Here is a 23,837-nt window from a genome sequence, read left to right as displayed (position 1 = left end):
TGATCTCTGTCAAATAAATAAATAAAATCTTTAAAAAAAATTATCTATTCATTATTCCCCAAGTAGATACTTCCCTCCTTTGGAGCTTTGCTCAAGCTCTTCTCTCTGTTAGAATGTCCCTCTCTCACATACTTGTTCATTAAAATTGTATTCATCTTTCAAGACTCAGCTTAAATTTTAACTCTTCTATAAGGGTTTCCCTGACTCTATGGTCAGGATTATGTTCACTGTCCTATGAACTCCAAGAGCTCTTTTAAACCTCTATCGCAGTGATTCTCAAGGTGCGATCCCCGTCCATCAATATCAGTATTACTTGGGCACTTGTTAGAAATGCACCTCCACAGGCCCCACCCCAGACCTACAGAGTCAGAAACCTTGAGTTTGGTGCCCAACAATCTGTTTTCAAACAAGCCCTCTAGATGACTGCAATACATCCCGAAGCTTGAGAACCACTTCTCTAATGTATTCTATATTTTATTATTGCATTATTATATGTCTTATTTTCTCTACCAGAATGTAAAGTAGGCTCCATGAAAAGCAAAAAGTGTTTTATCATTTGCCTCCTTTGCAGTACCAAACACAGTGCTTTTTGCTTAGCAGATCATAATAAGTCTTGCTGAATTAAATTGCTATTTCTTTAGTGTCAAAGTCTATGTATGCAAGATGAGCAGATTGTAGTGCACCAATTTTTCATTTTAATGGTGTTTAATAACCTTTAAAGGTTGTAGCATGATTGATTCAGATGCAGAAACATGCCAATTGTAAAGATGACTAAAATAAAAGAATCGGTTGCCCTTATTTTTCAACACATAATAAAGCTTCTTAGTTTTGTTTTAAGCTTTTTCTCCATGCTTAATACATATGATGCTTCACAAATGTTTACCAATGACAACAATGACAACCTCGTCTGGAAGTTTCTCTTCTTTGCTTCTCTTGTCTCTAAGGCTCTCATGCTTAAAGAAAAATTCCTAAAATTTCTTAAGTGGGCTTCAACTTCCCCTTTATCTATAAATAAATTAAATAATAAACATTGCTTAGACCGCCTCTATACTACTTACCAATAAATATAAATAAATTTGAGAACAAATTCATGGGAGAATAACATGAAATAGTGTTTGCCACAGTAAAAGTCAATGTAACAAGGTTTTAGAATTCACCACACTGGAAAACAAGCCAAAGGAAAACAACAATCTATATTGATTACTGTTTCATTGATTATTATTTAAAGTTATATAAAACAACAGGTTCAGACAGCCACTGGATTCTTAAAAATCTTTAGCAAAACAAAACAATATTGGTGAATAATCCATATAATAAATTGATTCACTGACTTAGCATTATTTTGTTTTCATAGAATTTCTTAATATAAAAATGTACTTTTATTGGTTCCTGTCAAAATCCAATCAAGATACATTTTAAAAAATATTTTTATTTTTATTTATTTGACAGACAGAGATCACAAGCAGGCAGACAGACAGGCAGAGAAAGGGGAGGGGGAGAAGCAGGCTCCATGCTTGAGCAGAGAGCCCCATGCGGGGCTCGATCCCAGGACCCTGGGATCATGACCTGAGCCAAAGGCAGAGGCTTTAACCCACTGAGCCACCCAGGTGCCCCCAATCAAGATACATTTAAGTGCAATTTAATTTTTAGCTTACTGAAACAAATCCACTATAAAAGTGTTTTTCATGAAGTTCCAATAGGAAAATAAATCAATCCAAAAATTTGGTGCAAATAAGTCAACAAAACTGGTCAAATTCAAGAGAAAAGCATTTGAACAATTATGAACTACTTTAAAAAAATAAAATGCATGCTTTCTAATTGGGTGCCTATATACCTTATCTTATTAATAAGAGATGAATTTTTTGGTTTCTTTTAGAAAATACCATCAAACATTCCCAGAAAAGACTTCATTTCATCAGCTTCATCATCAGGATGATACCTACTGGAGGAGGAAAAGCAAGTACAGAAATATATCTAGATTGCTGAGAGGTTAATGTATCAAATGAACTTCAATATGCATTACCTAGTAAGAAGTCTATGGGGGAAAATCAGATTTCATAAACTGTGAGAAGTAGGGATCAAGTCTCTTAGGTATTTCCTTAAGGTTTTTAAAAAGTAATATCATTTAATCAGTGTGTGAACAAGTCTATAAACTTTGACTATTCAAGGGGAAAGACAGAAAATGCTACAGTTACTCCTAGAAGTGATGGGGAACTGAGTAGACTTAATCTGACTTTTCATTGAACCTACAGAATTGTATAAGAACTGGTTGGCTAAAATACAACTTGAACATCTGAAAAATTAGCCAATCTCATTTGGATTTAAGTGATTTTATACTTTATATTATCAACATCTTGTATTCAAATCAGTGAAACAAAGTTTAGCAATACAGTATGTTTTAATTAAAGATATTAAACATATGTTCTCAAAAATTGAGATACTTAAAATTATGAATTATTTTAAGGAGTTTAGGTCACCAGGGGTCTAAATATTCTAAATGTTTTTAAGTAAATAAAATGTTTAGATTTTGATCTTTAAAATAAACCAAGGAAAGGGGCACCAGGGTATTTCACTCTTGATTTCAACTCAGATCATGATCTCAGGGTCATGAGATGGAGCTCCAAATAAACTCCAAGCGAGGCATGGGGCCTGCTTGAGATTCTCTCTCTTCCTCTACCTCTGCCCCTCCCATCCACTCTCTCTCATTCTCTATCCCTATAATAAAATAAAATAAAATAAAATAAAATAAAATAAAATAAAATAAAACAAAAAATAAACCAAGGAAAAAAGAATACTGAATTTCTTCATAGAAAGTTTTCATTGGCATAGTCTTGAAATGTCTTTAAAGAATTCTTACCTGAAATCAACTTCCTCTTTACATTCAGTGTTTCTAATAAAGAAATCCACTTTCTTAACAAAATGTGAAGAATTTGGTATTTTTTCAGAGCGAGTAAAGCACAGCTTTTCAATTTCTGGTGACAAGCTTTGTTGTTCTCTTTCTTGTAAATGGACCTATATTTTGAGATTAACAGAAAAAAAAGGCAATCTTTGAAAGTTTAACTATTCATACAGAATTTAAAAGAAAAACAATGAAGTGTTTCTTACAATATTTGCATTTCCAGCTTGTTGAGGTAATTTTTTCATGGAGGATGCATCAAACTTGAACACAGGAGAATTTGATAAATAAACATCCGGCTTCTCAGGCGATGAAACAGAACTAAAAATAAAAATTAATCATTTGTAAAATAGGGCAAAGAGGAGAAACAAACCATTTTAATTTAGATGAATAGTGATTCTTTGGGGAATATAATTAAATTTTACCATATTTATTACTAAAAATTATGCTGTTTTTTAGACTCATGGAACATTTGGTGTAGCTCCTTTCCTTTAGACAATACACCAATTACTATTTCCAAATCAGATAAGAATCCTATTTTTAAAAGCCTACAGAAGTAATCATTCAGTAATTTTCTTTAAAATTGAGTCTTATGCTTAATTTTCTATTACCTAGCAGTCTGTAAATCTTCTCTAAATCCCACTTTGCTTAACTTTTAATCTCCTTTCCCTTCTGGTCTCACTGTAGAGAGATAACTTGACTTATCTTCTTATGTAAAACTACACTAAAATTCACCTTCAATCTTCTGTATTAAATTCATTCATTAAAAAACATTTATTATTCACTACCATATGCCAGATATTGTACTAAGAGCTAGGTATAAAGAGGTAAACAAATCCTCAGGGGGTTATCATCTAGTAGAGGAGCAGACAATGAGTAAATAATAAATATACATAATTATAGATCCTGAAGTGATATGAAGGAGATTAATTGAGTAATATTACAGGAAATAGTGTGGAGACACAAACACACTTCAAAAGGTGGTTATGAATGCATGTCTCTCTGAGGAGGTGACAATTTAAGTTGACACTTATAGGCTAAAATAGGACAGCCATGGAGGGAGTAAAAAGCAGTGGGTGCAGGTAGTAGAGTAGAGAAGTACATATATTGAGAGGATTGAATCTTTTTGTCTTTGATTAAAGACAAGAAATCAAAATAGTAAAAAGGGGTATAAAATGAAAAGCATGACTCCTTTCCACTCCAAATCCTCAGGTCCTACAGGCCTTCTTTTCAGTATCAACTTCTGGCACAATTTTTCTTTAGAGGCTTCTTGATAAGGATTCCTTTTTAAATCCACTTATCTTCCGTTCATTACTTTTAAACTCTCCATAAATTATTTGCAGTTTCTAAAGATATGGCCCACAGAACTGTCTATGTGCTTTGTTATTTTCCTACTTGTATCTTTCTACTTCCTACCTAATTTTTTTGCTTCTTTACACCCACAGCTTTGTTCTTTGATGCTTCTAATCTATATATTCTGTATGACTCAGAGTTAGAACCAATGAATGGAAATAGTAAGAAGACAAAATTTAGGCAAATAGTCTTAAAAGCTATTGAATGGTGTGAGAGACCCAAACATGGAACAAGCATGTTGAAGTGAATGAGCTCCCGGTCACTAGAGCTGTCTTGGTAGAGATGGCATGAATACCTGCCAGTGATGTTGGATGGTGATTCAAGCATCTGGTGATGGGAAGACTAAATGACGTTTATTATTAAGCACCTTGCAGCTCTGGAATTCTCTGAAATCTGTGATTCTGTCATGCCAATAATCAGTAAAATGACTAAATAATAACAAAAATACCAAAAGACACCACAAATTTCTTATATTTTAAACTAGGAGAAATAAATAACCAGAGGAGTGGTGGTTGGCAAAATAGATAAAGGGGATTAAGATGTACAAACTTCTACTTGTAAAATAAATGAGTCACAGAGATGAAAATTACAGCACAGGGATATAGTCAATAATATTGTAATGACATTGTGTGGTGACAGATGGTGACTAACTACACTTATTGTTGTGAGCCTTGAATAGCGTATAAAATTGTTGAATCAGTAAGTTGCATACCTGAAGTTAATATAACATTGCATGTCAGTTATATGTCAATAATAAAAAGTAAAATAAAAATAAATGAAAGAACCAACCACCACTCAGCTCTAAGCAGTTGTTGCTGTGTAAGAAATAAATGTCTAGTGTTGTCAAATATTCTGATTAAAAAAAAAAACCTAGAAATCTAAAATTTGATGTGACATCTCCTGACTTCTAAATTTTAAGAACTAATTTTTAAAAATGTAATACAGTTGGGTGCCTTGTTAAGCATCTGCCTTAGCTCAGGTCATGATTCCAGAGTCCTGGGATGGAGTCCCACATCAGGTTTCCTGCTCAACAGGGAGTCTGCTTCTCCCTCTGCTCCTCCCCCCAGGGGTATGCTTGCTCTCTCACTCTCTCACTCTCTCTCCTCAAAAATAAATAAATAAAATCTTTAAGATAAGTAAATAAAATAAAATAAAATAAAATAAAATGTGATACAGTCTATAGCCCCTCTTCAGCTGTAACCTAGTTTTTGATGTCCATGTAAGCAGTAGGAAGCTTTTCAAGATACTTAAGCACAGGATAAAAAATTTGATTAGACAAAAATTATTCCAGTGATTTGTAGATTATATATAGTGATATGATATATATAGAATGAGTTGCAGAAGGTGGGACCACAAGAGACATTGTGGCCAGTACAAGAAGCAGCCTATGGTGAGGCTAAACTAGAGCAGAGGTAATGGAAACTGAGAGGTAGAGTTGGATTTTTGAAACAATTCATAGCACATACTAGATTTAGCAATTAATAGGATACAGTAGTCGAGGAAGAGGGAAAAATACGTGGCAAGTGGGTAGATGAAGATGTTATCTGAAAACACAGGACATATAGACATTTGAAAAAGAAAATAGTAATTTAAAAAATGTTCAACTTGAGGCACCTGTTTAAAACAGCTCAGTGGGTAGAACATGTGACTCTTGATCTATCTATTTTGCCAACCACCACTCCTCTGGTAACCATCAGTTTGCTCTCTGTATTTAAGAGTCTGTTTTTGTGGTTCTTGCTCATTTGCTTTATTAGATTTTATTAGATTTATTAGATTTTATTAGATTTCAGATTTAAGTGAAATCACATGTCTGACTTTACTTAGCATAATATCCTCTAGATCCACCTATGTTGTTCCAAATGGCAAGATTTCATTCTCTTTTATGGAAGAGTAATATTAGATATATAAATAGCTCACATCTTTAGTCATTCATCTATTTCTACCCACAACTTGGAGTGCTTCTATATCTTGGCTATTGTAAATAATGCTGCAAAAATACAGGGGTGCATATATCTTCTCAAATTATTGTTTTTGTTTTCTTTGGATAAATACCCAGTAGTGGAATTACTAGATTGCAGGGTAGTTCTAATTCTAATTTTTTGAGGGAACTTCATACTGTCTTCCACAGTGGTTGCACCAATTTACATTCCCCACCTCACAGTGTACGAGAGTTCCCTTTTCACTACATCCTCCACTAACACTTACCATTTCTTGTCTTTTTGATACTAGCCATTCTGGCTTGCATGAAGTAATATCCCCTAGTTTCAATTTGCATTTCCCTGATAATTAGTGATGTTGAGCATCTTTTCATGTGTTTGTGGGCCATATGTATGTCTTCTTTGGAAAAATGTTTATTTAGGTCCTCAGTCCATTTTTAATCAAATTGGTTTTTTGGTGTGTATTGTATAAATTCTTCATTTATTTTGGAAATTTATCCCTTATTGGATATGTTACTTGCAAATAGCTTCTCCCATTCAGTAGATTGTCTTTTTGTTTTGTTCATGGTATCCTTTGCTGTGCAAAAGCTTTTTATTTTGGTCTAGTCCCAAATAGTTTATTTTTGTTTTTGTTTCCCTTGCCTTGGAGACGTAGCCATAAATGTGTTGCTAAAATCAATGTCAAAGAAATTACCACCTATATTTTCTCTTAGGAGTTTTATGGTTTCAAGTCTTATACTTAGGTCTTTAATCCATTTTGAGTTTATCTTTGTGTGTGGTGTAAAAAAGTGGTCCAGTGTCTATTTTTGTGTCAGTACCATACTATTTTGATTACTGTAGCTTTGTAATAATCTCAAAATTTGGAATTATGATATCTCCACAGTTGTGCCTTTTATATGGGACTCTTCAGTTGCCTTTGGCCCACCAAATCCTGAAGGCAGTATGAGTTTTTAACCACCTTCTACAGGATACAGTTAAGTTGTCTAAATATAGCATTCCAGGCTTTTTAGAATCAGACCTCAGCACTCAGCCTTAATACTGTGGCTCTACTGATTCTTACTGACCCTTGAGCATAAGATACCTTCTCAAGCCTTATACCTTTACACATGCTTCTTCTACCAGGAATGCCTTATCCTCTTCTTTTCTACCTGTCAAACTACTATTCAGTTTTCAAGTCCTTTGAAAAGTAAATATTCTTGGGCTCCAGCCCCAGAGACCATGATTTGGTAAGTCTACTGTAGGGCCTAGGAATGTGCATTTTTAATATATTTTAATACTTTTGAAGTAGGTGGTCTGTCAATAGCACTTTAAGAAATACAGGTCTAAAAATAAGAGGTTTCAGGCTGGCTAATACCTTATAGTTTCTTTGACATCTAATAATTCAATCCCCATCTCCAACTGTGTCAGAAGGATATACAGTTGTAAAGTATTCCAAACCAAAATTTTAAAACTTGCCTTTTTGCCATTTCTCCTTGGAATTTGTTCTTTGACTCCTGGAGGAATAGCTTATTTCCTTTGGTACTTGAACTCAAAGTGTTTCTAAATCCTATGTAAAAGGTAACATTTTGAAATTAAATGGCAAGAAATAGATGAAAGGATCTTTTCAGAAGTTCTACAAGGGCTCTCTCTAATAGATATGATTCTGATTAGAGAAGAAATGAATAATCTTCTCAATTATCAGATTTAATGTACATAGAGAAATAAGGGAGCAAAGCTAAGGGAGTGAAACTATAAACAAATAGGTTAGCTTATCAGTTACTATACTAAAAGGTCCCCAAACCACTTTTACTTACTTACTTATTTTAACTCATGTGAATGATCAAGTTGAATTTCATTCAATATTTTCAATGGTCTGCATAAAATTAAGTTCATTTAAAGTGTTCTATACACGGCATTTATGGAGACTGATTTTCCAGAATCAAAGTTATGCCCTCACATGATTAGGCTACCTTAAAGAATCACTACAAACTGCCTCTTAAATTGCAATACACAATGACTTTTAACTTTGAGTTAGTGACTAGTAGCTGTCCACTGATATAGGAAATTGTGCCTACAGGCTCCACATCATAGATTTTCCTGGCCTATTTTGTGAAATGGTCAAATCCTATTCCTTCTGGAAGGAATAATAGTTCCCTAGGTATTTCTTAGAATCTTGAAACAATAATATTTCAACCTCTAATAGCTTCCCTTAAAAAGATTTTTTAAAAGAGCACTGGGGTGGGATACATTAAAAGGTAACTATAATTCTGGGAGACTGATTTCCTCCTGTCAGCCATCATGGCACAGAGTACCTCTATTTTGCTGTCTTCTCATACACTTACCAAGATTTTCATTTTCTGTTTTAGTGACATAGAGTAAATCTGCCAGTAATTCAGAAAACTAAGTCCCATTATTTTGGTTGTAAATGATTTAAATATAATAACTAGTACAGAAGAAACTAATCCTTTCTTATTATTTATTTATACTTGAAAAAAATCAGCATGTCTACTAGAAATAAAAGGTGTCTTTCATTTTCCTGGATAGCAGATGAATACTTTTAAAAATTGGGTAATTTTAGGGGCACCTGGGTGGCTCAGTCAGTTGGGGATCCAACTCTTGATTTTGGCTCAGCTCATAATCTCAGGGTCATGGGATCAAGCCCTGTGTGGGGCTCTGTGCTCAGTGCAGTCTGCTTGTCCCTCTCCCTCTGCTCCTCCCTTGCTCATGCATGTGAGCGTTCTCTCACTTACTCTCTCTTTCAAATCAATAAATAAAATCATTTTTAAAAAATGGAATAATTTTGGGGCGCCTGGGTGGCTCAGTGGATTGAGCCACTGCCTTCGGCTCAGGTCGTGATCTCAGGGTCCTGGGATCGAGCCCCGCATTGGGCTCTCTGCCCTGCAGGGAGCCTGCTTACTCCTCTCTCTCTGCCTGCCCTCTGCCTACTTGTGATTTCTCTCTCTGTCAAATAAATAAATAAAATCTTTAAAAAAAATGGAATAATTTTATCCTTCACAAACATTAGGAAATTATGTGTGATAACAGAATTGAAAGCTACATAGTCTATTTTATGAGGGAAAATTCCATAAACATTTTTTTATTTAAATAGAGTTTTTAATAAGATAGGGGAGCAATAGAATAGAAAAAGCTCATCTGCTCTATCAATATCATGGAATAACCTTGAATTCTGTCCTTAGGAGGAAATGTGATTTATGGAAGGGTCACATTTTCAGTTTTGCTAAAAATTATAATCTTAAAAAAACAAAACTAATTAAGCAAACATTAAAAAAAGGGAAAGAAAATTAGTCCCAGAAATTGAATTGAAAAATATTCGAAGAATTTCTCATGAAATTATTTCAGGCTAAAAGACAATTTTACCTGATGTTTTTGTCTTCTCAGTACAGGCTGAAAAACTGGTAACTTCTAATAAGTTCTCATCATCAAAATCATCCCAAACTTCATCTCCCAATTCAAAGTTCACATTCAAAACTTTTGAGAATGGAGTATTACTTTTATCCACATCTTTCAAATTCTGGTTTCCAGATGCATTAAGATGTCTGTTGAACGGCACTGTTTGAGGGGCTTTCTCATCTGAAGTTATAGGATAGTTCCATCTAGAGAAATCTGTCATGTGTATGTATAAAAGAGTATAGGTACTTTTTAAATCATTAACATAATTTTCCACTGATATACCAAATACATCTTTCAACTACTAAACTGAAGTTTGAATAGTAGTTTTCAAAAGTATTGGGTCAAGCATTGTTGAATACTGTTTTCAACCAATTCTATTTACATTACAAATACTGATAGTTGCATTAAATTTAATTTTCAATGGATTCTTTTAGAGAGAATTATATTTTCTCTCTTAATTCCTTAGGAGAATAACCCTACTCTAAAATGAATTTTATAATTTCTAAAATGGTCTTCCTTCCTCCAGCTCTTTTTTCCTACAAGTGACTCTTGAATGTTATTATGAAATATGTTCTTCCAAAATATATCTTAATTTTTCTCCTGCTAAAAAATCTTCAGTGTTATCCATTGTTTATAGGCTGGGCTTAGGGCCAGACTACTAGGTGAAAATTCTACTTCTCTCACTTACTAGTTGTAGGACCTTAGACAAGTAATTTAAAGTCTCTGAGCCTCATTTTCTCCTCTACAAAATGGGAATAATAATAGTATCTGTTTCATAAAATTGTTAGGAGCAATAAATGCCTTTTGTTTTGCAGTTTTCCATAGCAGTGTGCTAACAAATGTCTAATAACTGCTTCTCCAAAATGTATGCATATATATATATATATATATATATATATATATACACACACACATACAAACACACACACTTATATTTATTATATGTATTTATTATGGGCAAAGGATATGTAACACACAATTTATAAGTAGTAATAAAATATATAGCCTGCTTAATTGTAAATTTCATATATTTGATTTTCACTGAATGTTTTCATTGAGTTTTACCAAACTCTTACATCCATAGCCAACTTATGGTTGCAGTTAACAAATGAATATAGTTCTCACATGAATGTTACTTGACATTCTTGTTGACTATAACAACTAAGGTAAAAGCAAAATAACAGAGAAGGATATTGGGACTTGACTCATTCATTCATTGACTTAGTCAAATCCTTTGCTAAATTAGACAACAGTTTTCAAATACTAGAAGAATATTCCCTCACCTTTTTGTGCTACTCACAATGTCATAGCTATAGACAGAACACACTGTTAAATTTACTCTGTATTATTAACATTTTTTCTATCACTTTCATAAGTCTAAGCAATAAATCAAGTCCTAATATGCAGTGTTTGCTGATTTCCATGGTATAAATATGCCCATTATGATTAATTTCAAGCTACCAATGTGACATCTCTGAATGCAGATTTCAGAAGAAATGCATAGTAACACGCTATTAAATAGTATTTCTACCATACTGATACAAATAAAAAGGAAATACTCTCAAGAACACAGTAATATGTTACTACATAATAGAAAGTGATCAAGTTTGAATACTTACAGTCTTTGTTTTTAATTATTTAATTGAAAGTTTATACAATTAAACTTTTAATAATGGCTGAAAGATTTCCCAAGAATTTAATAATAATCTCTCACAAGCCAGCACAAGCTTGCTCCAGTGCACCACCAAGATTCCTTCATTTTAAATATTCTCAGTACTTTACTTCACCTACCCAAATCCTACTTTATGTTTCAATTGTACCTACAAGTCCAGTTCACATTATTCCACTTTTGTTCACTGATATACACACAATATATATACTAAAAATAGAAGAGATATAAAGTGTAATGGGAATGCAAAGGGAACAGGACCTAAACCTACAATGGAAGTCAGAGTGGACGCCCCTAAGATGGTAAAATGGTAAGAAGGTAACATTGGAATTTGAGCTTGGTAGAGCTGTGACTATGGAGCAGGGCAAGGGGGAAGACAAAATACTCCATGAGGGGAGGACAGTATGTGAAAGACATGGCAGTATGGAAGACCAGAGAATGTTTGAGAACTATATGTATTCAGGATTTCTGGATCACAAAGTAGGAGAAGAAGGGCCCACTTAGCCTGACAGGAAGTTAAATGCCAGATTATGCTGATGCTTATTTTCTATGTTGAAGAATTCATTTTTTCCCCCTTTATAGGCGATGGATAACGACTGAAGATATTTTAGCAAGAGGGTTACATGATCAGAGATACCTATTAGATTCCCTGGAATAGTTATGAATGGGATGATAATGAGACTGGAAGCAAAGAAAGCTATTGTAATAAATGAGAAACAATGAATGTCTGAGCTAGAGTATCAGCAAAAAGGACAGAGAAGAACAGATATGAGAGAGGTTTAGGAGGCAAAACAGATAGGACTTGGCAATTACTTGCATGTAAGTTAAGGTATTTAAGATGACTCTTTTCCTGCCTTCAGCAGTTTGGAAAAGAAGAGGGTTCATTCACTGATCTAAGGAGAAAAGAAAAGGAGCAGTGTGAGGTACAGAGAAGACAGAAAGAGTTCAGATGCAGCTATATTAACTATTAGGTGGTTATATCCAGAAAGATGACTGTATAATTGGGTCAAGGCTAGATAGAAAGAAAGAGATGGCAAATGCAGATGTAGAATCATCTGAATATAGTTAGTAGTTGTAGACATGGACTTGGGTGACACTGTAAAAGAAAAGTTTATGAAGTAAGAAGAATAAAAAAGTAAAAAAGAATCCTTTGCACATCAACAGGAGAAAAAGCCCAAGCAGTTCAAGAAGGAGCAGGAGAACCAACAGAATAGTTTAATTGAAACCAAAGGAGAGATTTCCAAAAGAAGGGAAATACCAGATGTGTCAAATACAACAAAGGTCAAAGAAAATATAAGTTGAAGAGTTCACTGAATTCAGCACTTAGGAGATCACTAAATAGTCTAAGCAAAAGCAGTTTCAAAGGAGTAGAGAACCCAAATTTAGGTGAATGAAAAAATGACTAGGAGGTAAGGAAATGAGCACAATGAGTATAAATTGCCCTTTGAAGAATTTTTGTTTGATGGGAAAGCAAGACATTAAAGTATATAAAGGCTCTGGTGATTCTGTTCTTTGCCTGACATACTTTCCCTTCTTTTAATAAGAGCATCTTTCCTGTCCTTTCGTGAAACTGCCTCCACACATTCCATGCAATCCTGGGAGGATGTCATTTATGGTCCCCTGGTCCCAAGAGCTACAACAGAGGAATGCATGACCTAATCCCCAGGCTACAGGGTTTGATGGCGGGATGAATACAAGATTCAACTAAGGTCATTTAGAATGAACTCTGCTCTGCCAAACCTAACAGGGAAGGCTGTTTTTCCACTGAGACTGTTCAACTAGGAAGATGTGAGTTAGGGGCTACCTGCCATGTGAAAAAGTCTTTTGAAAAAAATAAAGCCAATTAGTAACAGGCATAGCTAAAAAACTGAGAGAAAGCCAGAGGCATGACCAAAATTATTTGAGTGCCTGGATCTAGCAAAATTAAAGTCAGATGCATGTCTGGACTTATAAATTTACATGAATGGTCTCCTTTTTTGTGTGTGTGTGTGATTAAGTCACTTTGAGTAGAATTTCTGTCACTTATAACCAGAATAGTCATGACTAGCTTGATGAGGATAGGGAGCTGAAGAAGAAAGAGACTTGAGCATATTTATATGGTGAAGACAAATAAGGAGGAGAGATTAAAAATTTAGAAAAGAAGAGAGGGGTAACTGGTCTCCTAAAGCCCCAAGGGAGGCAGGATTAGAAATATTAAAACTGTAGGTAGAGAGATAAACCTTGAATAGAAGAAAAGAGAAATCTTCTTTAAAAACAGAGTTAAGGATGATACAGAGATAGAAATACACAGTTGCAGGGTAAAAAGTTGAAAGAGTTTATTTATATAGGTTCGATTTTCAATTCTCCACTGACAACTAAAAGTCAATTTCATTTTATAGAAATGGCACTGAACTGGGAATCAAAAGATATAGAATCTATTTCTGGCCCTGCCATTAATTAGATGTGTGATTTTGGGCGAAGCATTTAATCTCTCAGAGTCTTGGTTTCTTTCACTATAAAATTGCACAAAGGTCCCTTACAATTTAAATTTTATGATTCAACATACTTTCTCATATAATTTCTGATATTTTTCCTCTCCTTTCTTGAAATTGGAGTACAGATGACAAAAATTGGCATGTTTTTCTTAAAACATTCTCTAGAGCAGTATTTGAATACAAATAAAGTATGTTTTGCCACCAAAAACTAATGTGTGAAAAGTATAATGAATATACTCAATTACTACTAATAATAGTACAAATACTATGTTAAGAGCTTTATGTATATTATCTCATTTAATACTAAATCCTTAAAACATAAGCAGATGAGGGAATTGAGATAAAGTGGGTAGTACATTATAAAAAGTGACAAAACTACTAAATGGTAGAATTTGAACCTAGACAGATTATTCTAAGCACTTTTTTTTTAGCAACCTCCCAGGCCAACATGGGTCTCAAACTCACAACCCTGAGATCAAGAGTCACATGTGCTACTAATTGAGCCAGCTAGGCATCCCAAACAGATTATTCTAGATCCTGTGAATTTTACTACACTACATAGCTTCTTCTTCTTTAAAAAAAAAAATGTGGCCCATTCTTAGTAAAACATGGATACAACTATTATTGGGGGTTAAAGTATCTAGATGAGACTTTAATATCATAATATAATTGGATTTGGAATAGGGGATAGAAAGAAAGATGCAAAAACAGCATCAAAGGGGGCGCCTGGGTGGCTCATTGGTTAAGTGTCTACCTTCAGCTCAGGTCATGATCCCAGGGTCCTGGGATCAAGCCCTGCGTTAACCCCTATATCAAGCTCCCTGTTGTGCTCCCTGCTCAGTAGGGAGCCTGCTTCTCTCCGCCCAGCTTGTGCTCTCTCTTGCTATCTCTGTTTCTCTCTCTCAAATAAATAAAATATTAAAAAAAAAAAAAAAGACAGCTTGAAAGTAATCAGAGGAATAAACTGTGGTATGTAGAAGGGCAGGGAACAGAGCAGCAGAACAGAGTAAGTTAGAGGGCTACAGGTTGAAGAGAGATAAAAATTAAGAAGTTGACAATGTAACACTTCTCCCCACATTGTAATGATATTAGACTTTGAGCAAGTTGGATTAATGCTCTGATACTCTGAGATTGGGGGACTTCTCTTACTTTTATTTGAGCCTAAGAGGTGGTGGGCACTCCAGTCCTTGTCTACATAAGATCTTAAATTATGGCTAAAGGATGCATAAAGTGACAGAATGAAGGAAAGAGTATCAGTACATGCTAAGGCCACACACATGAAATTATTTGTGGAAAACCTCAAGTTTACCATTTCTACATATAGCAACAGAAACAAACAATTCTATGGCCAGGATTATTTCTCACACATTTTAACAGACTGGCTATTAATGGCATGACCCAGACAAATGATGCTATTAATAACAGGATCCAGAGTAATGATGAATTGGTCCCAGTGCTGAAGAACTATATGCTTTATCTCATTAATTTCAGATTGACACAGAAAAAAAGCAAATCTAGATTATATATGAGCTATAGCCCACAAATTAAGTTATATTCTCATATTATCAGAGAAACTGTAAGAACCTTAGGTTTAGAAACTGGAGAGATATTAAAGTTCACCTAAATCAATCCCTAATTTTAAAGATAAGACTAAGACCTAAAGAAGTTAAATAATTTTTCCAATTTCACATAGCTATTTTACAAAACTGGACTAATTTTATAAACAGAATATTATTTTAAATAATTTTAAAGACATATAAAAGTAATAGTTCAGCATTTTAATACTTTGTGTATCTTGAGGCCTCTTATTTTCTCAGTTTTTCCTCATATTATCTTTAAATAAAAATAGTCAACACAACATAGAGAAGAGCCTTTAAAAAAAATCTATAACAAACATAACAAGTCCATCTGAAATAACAGACTTAAGAATTTGAAATTGGACCAATAACCCAAGAGAAAAATGTTGTAAGTTAATAATCATAGTGATCTCAGATGTTGGTTTTTTGATAACATTGTCATTCTGAAGTAATAAACCATCTTCTCTCTCAAGGTAATAACAATGGTAATTCACCTTTATTTTGATATTCTGATGGTTCTTGTTGAACTTCCGCACAGATTTCACGTTGATCCCTCTGCTCCATTATAGACAATTCAGGTATGTTTAAACACTCTGACCTTTATAAAGATAAATAAAACCATAAAATGTTAAATATTAAAATTAATCTGAATTTGAAAACCACTTATGCATATAAATAAAAAAAGAAATGGTTGATCTTCTCAACACTTCTATGATAAGCTGCATTAGCTTGGGTATTAAAGAGTAAAAAATAGGTGTTTATTGGAAGCAAGATACTTAGTCATCTTTCATGACCCAGATATGTAGATATCTGCCATCTGTGTATAGCCTTAAAAATCTATTGCTAATACAACTTTCAATTAGATAATAAAAGCTTGGATCTCTAGAAGTAGTGTTGGCATCTGTTCTGATTGGTCAGGGGCTATTCTGTACTGTTTATTAAGTATAGCAAATGTCATCCCTGCATATAGAATACCCTTATCTGGAAGGGAAATGACATATACTATTGTCTTCTAGCCATCATGATACAGGAAAAGAATGCTGAGTAATCACCTAGAGACTTCTGCTTAATAACTAGGAATATGAATTGTGGTTATTTTATCTATAAAATGGGATAGAAATACCTCATTTTATGAGGCAGGTTGTGGTTAAGGCCAAAAGAGATAATATAAAATGTGCAATTTTTAAATTTAAATTATTTTATAAATATTAAGTATTATTAATATAGAGTGGGTCCCTAAATGTAAAAGGTCAGACTTTGTACAGCAACATGATTTTTCTTTTTAAAGTATACTTTTGTGGAGTGCCTGAATGGCTCAGTGGGTTAAAGCCTCTGCCTTCAGCTCAGGTCATGATCTCGGGGTCCTGGGGGTCCTTGGGATCGAGTCCCGCATCGGGCTCTCTGCTCGTCAGGGAGCCTCCTTCCTTCTCTCTCTGTCTGCCTCTCTGCCAACTTGTGATCTCTGTCTGTCAAATTAAAAAAAAAAAAATCTTAAAAAAAAAAGTATACTTTTGTGACCTGTTAAATTTAGAAAGCAGAGAAAGCCTGAGGGCATGACATATAGGAAGGGTAGTTTCGCAGGAAAGAGATGATTCAATGAATGTTAAAGTATTCTCTAACTGCAGAGTTCTAAATAAATTTAGATAACCAAACTCTTATGATGTCATTACTTCATTATGGAACTAAATGATTACTATGATTTAAATGTAGTCAGTGTTCACCTTTCCCTGAATAAATGATTATTTGGAGAAGCAAAGAGTTTATGATGATTATTCTACCTTGGATATTAACATCATATTTGTACCTTGATATACTGGGGAGAGAAGGTTTTGGAGTAAAACAAAATTCTTTAAGGTCCACACTTTGAGATTTATTCATTTGCATCTATTAATGAAAAAAAAAGTTCAACTGTCAATTTCACAGCAACACTTTTTAACAAATAAGCCAAACAGCAAAACTCTTGCTGGTATACAAAGTCCTAAAACCAATGGATTATGAGAAACTCAGGCTAGTTCTCAAATTGAATCTTCTCAGGGACTTCTTAAATGTTGATATTCTTCAGGTTCTTTACTAGGCCTCCTTCTTCTCTTCTCCCTTTACACATTTTCAAAGATCTAATTTACTTCCATGGCTTCAATTATCATCTAGAAGAGAATGACTCTCAAATATATATTTCTAACTCAGCTCCTTTCCCCGATTTTTGAAGCGTTAATCCAACTGTCTGTAGAACATCTTTACCTAGATATCTTGCAGGCTTCAAAATTCTATGTTTTCCAGATTGAACTTACTGTGTATTTACTTCTCCACACTTGCTTTTCTTTTGGAGTGTCCACCCTGGTGAGGCCTCACTTTTTTCCTACTTGCTCAATCAAGAAAGCTGGTCATCATATTTATTCCTTTTACTTCACCCATCATAAGCAATTAAATACCAGGGTAGTTGATTCTATCCCTGAAAAATGTCTTAAACCTAGCCACTTCTTTCTACTGCTATTGCTACTATTAAACTAAACCATTATCTTGTCTGGATTATTGCAAAACCCACCTAATGAGTCCCTATGCTCCTTTTCTATTATCCTCTAATCCATTCTCTACATTGCAACCATAGTGAAATTTAGAAAATGCAATTCTGATCATGCCACTGATTAAAACTCTTCAGTGGCTTCCCAATACTTTCAGGATAAGGTCCAAATCCTTAAAATAGCAAAAATACCTTCATTATCTAGCTCTTACTTACCTCTTCAGCCTCATCTCTCACTACTCCCTTACTTGTGATTGAACCTCAGACACACTGTATAACTTCAGTGTTTAAAAGATGTCTCTCTTTCTCAGTTCTGGACCACTTCATATTTTCTATGTCCGGAATACTCTTCTATCTCTCTCCACCACCACTCTGGTGCCTATCTCTCCATAACTGACTTATGCCTAGATATTCTTCAAGTCTCAGTCATATTTATTTGGAATCCTTTTCTGGCCTATCAAATTTGGACGTAGTACACTTTCTATCCAATTTCAAGTTATCTTACACCTCTGACACAGAATTCTCTATCACTGAAAACGCCTATTTAGTTATTTATCCTTTACTCAATTATAAGCTCTATGAGGACTGGGACTAAAATTGTCTTATTCACTGCTGTATCTTAGCACCTGTCACAGTACTTAGCATATTGTTGGTGCTCAATGAATGTGGAAGGAGGGTGCTCAGCTGACTCAGTTGCAAGAGTGTGAGACTTCTGATCTCAGGGTTTTGATTTTGAGCCCTACTTTGAATGTACAGATTACTAAAAACAATAACTTTCTTTTTTGAGAGAAGGAGAGAGGGGTACTGGGGTGGCTCAGTCAGTTGGGCATCTGCCTTTGGCTCAGGTCATGATCCCAGGGTCTTGGGATCAAGCCCCACATCTGGCTCCCTGTTCTGCGGGTAGCCTATTTCTCCCTCTCCCTCTGCCTGCTGCTCCTCCTGCTTTTGCTCTCTCTATCAAATAAATATATTTTTTAAAAAAGTAAGAGAGGAAGAGAGAAAGGGAGGGAAAGGGCATAGGGTGAGGGAGAGATATAATCTTAAGCAGGCTCCTCAACCAGTGTGAAGCCCAACAAGGGGCTCTATCTCAACCCAGAGATTATGACCTTAGCCAAAATTAAGAGTCAGACACTTAACAGATCACCCAGGTGCCCCAATTAAATAAACTTAAAAAAAATGAATATGGGGGGGGGTGCCTGGGTGGCTCAATGTGTTAAGCCTCTGCCTTCGGCTCAGGTCATGATCCGTCCTGGGATCGAGCCCTGCATGGGGCTCCCTGCTCAGCGGGGAGCCTGCTTCCTCCTCTCTCTCTGCCTGCCTCTCTGGCTACTTGTGATCTCTGTCTGTCAAATAAATAAATAAAATCGTTAAATAAAAAAAAATGAATATGGAAGGAAAGAGGGGAAAATATGGAATGGAGCAGAAAAGAGGGAAAAAAGGATAAAAGAAAGGAAGGAAGGGAGAGGGATTAAAAACTTGGGCTACTAAAAAATTAGTATCTCAGAGAAGGTGGTGGCTGTTTTGACGTGCATGTCTCTCCATTTCCCAGTATTCCCCTTATTTTAGCCTCATGACTTAAAATCTTCATTCTTATTAAAGCTCTAGAAAAGGGCTTTTCTTACCTCTTTTCCATGGCTTGATCAATTATTTTGCCCTGAATATGATGAGGTAGGCTTAGAATAAGTCTGCTAGTGACCAGCCTATCAACCAGTAGGAACAGCTATTCTTTCAGGACTTGGAAAGGAGGCTCTTGCTCAGTACTCATCTAGGTACATGAATCAAAATCAACTTCAGACTTTCCATACCACTCCAGCACAGACAGAACCAGGAAAGAGCAATTGTGTCTAGTTTTAATTGCTGAACCAAGCCAAACTACATATTCCTCACCATTTCCTTCTTCTTTGGTTTAAAAAAAAAAAACAAAACAAACAAACAAAAAAACTAATAAGGGGCTGTAGAACTATGTCCCCAAAGTAGATTTACAGAGTAATTATTAAGAACTACAGTATTTTGGAGCACCTGGGTGACTTGGTTGGTCAAGCGGCTGCTTTCAGCTCACGTCGTGATCCCAGGGTCCTGGGACTGAGCCCCCACATTGGGCTCCCTGCTCAGGAGGGAGTCTGCTTCTCCCTCAGCCTCTGCCCCTCCCTCTGGTTGTGCTCTCTCTTAGTACCTCTCTCTCTTAAATAAACAAATAAAATCTTAAAAAAAAAAAAAGGACTAAATCTTTCCTTTAGAAACAGTATTTTGAAAAATGGCCATACTCCTAGGCAAGCCCTCAAGTAACTAAAGTATACTGCAGAAACCTACCTAACTGATACATAGAATAAAGGAATATTCATATACCTTAAATTACAAAACAAGGGCTAAATGTTATTAAAACTAACCTTGAGACGTTTAACAGGAGGAAGTGATGAAACAGCATTCCTGTTTCTTAAATCAGATAAATATGAAGAGATTGTTGGCTCTTTCATCTCTGACCTCTGTGCAACTCCAGTTTTACCTAAGAAAAGAAATTCTCAATTCTTTAGGTTAAACTTTAGGCGGTGTTCATGTAAAGTCAAATTTTTTCACAATTTCTTTTTCTAAAAATTTTTTATTTAAATTCAATTTAGTTGACATACAGTATTATTACTTTTGGGGGTAGATCTCCATAATTTCATGTTATCCACAAAGAAAGAAAATTATTTGAGTTATAAACTGCATAATATAAATATCATACATACATAATTAGGATGTCATACTATTCAAAGGCTGTTCAATTTTTTTTTAATATTTTATTTATTTGACAGAGAGAAATCACAACTAGGCAGAGAGGCAGGCAGAGAGAGAGGAGGAAGCAGGCTCCCCGCGGAGCAGAGAGCCCGATGCGGGGCTCGATCCCAGGACCCTGGGATCATGACCTGAGCCGAAGGCAGAGGCTGTAACCCACTGAGCCACCCAGGCGCCCCAAAGGCTTTTCAATTTTTAAAACCTGAAATAAACTTCTTTTATGGAACTCACAGCAGTCATGTCCACATGTATGTTTATTTTTACAGTGATGATTACATTCTCTATTCCCAGGTTTTTTGCAAGCAGTCATTCCTAAATTAATATAGAAAAACAAACCTATTTTTTACTATAGTTCATTTCCTTTCATAGAATACAAAAAGTTATGATTTTCACACTTTTTCAAAATGTTAGCCTATTTTATACGTAATTTTTAAAATGATACTTCTGACAACAGCTAGTCCCTGCCGGGCTATTAGCCCAATCCCAACTCCTCACAAGGAGCATCAACCCACCTATAAGCTTCTCTTTACCTCCCTGAGATAAACAGAGCCCATTACCACAGAATATCAGTAACTCTTTTTTTAAAGATTTTATTTATTTATTCACAAGAGACAGAGAGTGAGTGAGAGAGGCAGAGGGAGAAACAGACTCCGCTGAGCAGGGAGCCTGACTCGAGACTCAATCCCAAAACTCTGGGATCATGACCTGAGCTGAAGGAAGACTCTTAACCATCTGAGCCACCCAGGCACCCAGGAATATAAGTAGCTCTTATCTTGAATGAGGTAAGAATAAGAAACTTCTCTGCTGCTTTATACTTACACTTAAAGAAAAACCTGGAAAGAGGCAAACATAACAGAATTTTGATGTTATCAGTGATAGTTTCTAGTACTTAGGACATTATACATATTTAATAAATGTTAGAAATATGTGTTTTGGGGGTATAAGGAATTTTCTGTATGAATTCACAGTAAAAAAGAGATTGCTTCCAGCTTGACCCCCCAAGCTAGAAAGCTAGAACATCCAAATATATAATTTATTCTTCATTTATAATATTTTAAGTAGACTTTTTCTGGATCTTAGTAACAAGAGGGAAGGAAGAGACATCTAAACTGACAGATAGGATCTGGACACGAGAAGGGGACCAGGGGAAGATGGTCCAGGTAGAGGGCATAATATTCAAAGACAGCAAACCACACACTGTAGAAATAGAAATAACTTGACTTTTGTTGGAGCATAGGGTTGTTGTTTTTTTTTTTTAAAGACACATTTATTCAGCGTCAGGATCATGCTATTACATTTAGCAATCAACAGCATGGGTGCAAAAAAAAAATCTACATTAAAACCCTTTGTTGGAATGCTTTACACTTTCCACAGGACAGAAACTAAAATAACCTGTTATACAATTAGTCACAAATACAGTCCTCGAGTTTTTTTTGCCCATACACATGAGTATTGTCTAAAACATGTCTTCTTTGTAGCAGCTAGGCCCTGCCACCGCTGTCCTTGGCTGAGTTCACAAATCTGTTGTAACCTGTAGCTTCCTTCTCTGGCTCTCCTCTCCTGCTAAGCTTTGTTTCCTGGCAGGAATTAAAACCTTCTGCCACTGCCGTAGCTACTGCTGCTGCTGGAACCACCATAGCCACCTTGGTTTCGTGGTTTGGCGAAGTATTGGCCTCCACCACCATAAGGGCCAGAGCTTCTGCCTCCAAAATTGCCTCCTTTCATGGGTCCAAAATTTGAGGATTGATTGTTGTAATTGCCAAAATCATTATAGCTTCCGCCACCTCCAAAGTTGCTTCCATCATTACCAAATCCGTTCTAGCCATCCCCACTGCCACCATATCCACCACCACCTCGACTGCCACCAAAGCCACCTTGACCACTGAAGTTTCCTCCGTGACCAAAGTTGTCATTCTCACCAAAACCACCTCCACGACCACCACCAAAGTTTCCAGAACCACTCTGACCTCTTTGGCTGGATGAAGCACTAGCCATCTCTTGCTTAGAGAGTGCTTTCCTTACTTCACAGTTGAGGCCATTCACAGTATGGTATTTTGAACGACAATCTTGTCTACAGAATCATGGTTATCAAATGTTACAAAAGCAAAACCCCTCTTTTTGCCACTGCCTCGGTCAGTCATGATCTCAATCACTTCGATTTTCCCATACTGTTCGAAATAATCTCTTAGATGATGTTCTTCAGTGTCTTCTTTAATGCCACCAACAAAAATCTTTTTCACAGTTAAGTGGGCACCAGGTCTTTGAGAATCCTCTCTTGAGACAGCCCTCTTTGGTTCCACGACTCTTCCATCCACCTTGTGTGGCCTTGCATTCATGGCTGCATCCACCTCCTCCACAGTGGCATGTGTGACAAACCCAAAGCCTCTGGAGCGCTTGGTGTTTGGATCTCTCATTACCACACAGTCCGTAAGTGTTCCCCATTGCTCAAAATGGCTCCTCAGACTCTCATAGGTTGTTTCAAAGCTCAGACCTCTGATGAAGAGCTTCCGCAGCTGTTCAGGCTCTTTGGGAGACTCTGACTTAGACATGACGGCGGTGGGAGGAGAGACTTTAACGATGCTTACTCGGCAGCGTCCATGGGCAGAAAGGAGTAATCTCTGGAGCATAGATTTTAAGTGGACTAGAAATGGTGGAGGGAGTGAAGAGCTTTGAAAACCTTTATAACATTTTCTGGTCCTTTACGCTTCATTTTCAGTGCTGTTGCTTAGTCAACTCTTTTCAAGACATGGAACATTTAGATACTTATAATATTTGTATAGCAGCTGGAGTAAATGGATAAGGCTGCTCACCCTATGAGGCAACTGGCTAGATGCCTTAAGGGCCAAGCAGATCATGTATTGGGTAGTGATAAAGTAATGAAACGTCCCTGGCAGCTGGAAGCTGACAGGCTGAACTACAGTGTTCCCAAGTGAATATAAACAACTTTGGCAGAATATAAACAATACTCAGGTAAGGCCATTCTGTAACTGTAGTAAAGATAGAAATAAGACTACTGTGTAATTATCTCTGAAACTTGAGGCAAGGACACTCAAGAACCACAAAAATAACTAAACATCCCCCTCTTCTGGCTAACACAAATGACTACTATTTCCATAATCTTCCCATCTATAAGATAAGATACACCAAAATATCTAATACTTCCCTTTTTTAAAGTATATAATCTAGAATTGACCTCTACTCTCCCTAAACCCTGCTAAGAATCACCAGCACAAGCTAAAATCCTATAAATA

The 23,837-nt window shown here is 35.7% G+C and overlaps 1 protein-coding gene and 1 pseudogene across 1 annotated transcript in view; both read right to left on the bottom strand.

The window, feature by feature from the left end:
• Positions 1–1,570: 1,570 nt before the first annotated feature.
• HFM1 (helicase for meiosis 1) overlaps positions 1,571–23,837 on the bottom strand; it is a 119,139-nt gene continuing 96,872 nt past the window's right edge. Inside the window, exons 31-39 of the mRNA XM_045980766.1 lie at positions 20,818–20,898; positions 20,202–20,317; positions 17,101–17,180; positions 15,791–15,894; positions 9,544–9,789; positions 7,642–7,732; positions 3,106–3,217; positions 2,858–3,012; positions 1,571–1,942 (exon numbers count right to left, since the gene is read on the bottom strand). Coding sequence (XP_045836722.1) covers positions 1,873–1,942; positions 2,858–3,012; positions 3,106–3,217; positions 7,642–7,732; positions 9,544–9,789; positions 15,791–15,894; positions 17,101–17,180; positions 20,202–20,317; positions 20,818–20,898 — 1,055 coding nt within the window. The 3' untranslated portion in view covers positions 1,571–1,872. The remainder of the gene's footprint in view (positions 1,943–2,857; positions 3,013–3,105; positions 3,218–7,641; positions 7,733–9,543; positions 9,790–15,790; positions 15,895–17,100; positions 17,181–20,201; positions 20,318–20,817; positions 20,899–23,837) is intronic.
• LOC123925797 lies at positions 22,174–23,228 on the bottom strand (annotated as a pseudogene).

Source organism: Meles meles, chromosome 1 (assembly GCF_922984935.1).
Source record: "Meles meles chromosome 1, mMelMel3.1 paternal haplotype, whole genome shotgun sequence".
NCBI classification, from domain to species: Eukaryota; Metazoa; Chordata; class Mammalia; order Carnivora; family Mustelidae; genus Meles; species Meles meles.
Note: the sequence above shows the minus strand (reverse complement) of the source record. Positions and strands in the feature narration are given on the sequence as shown.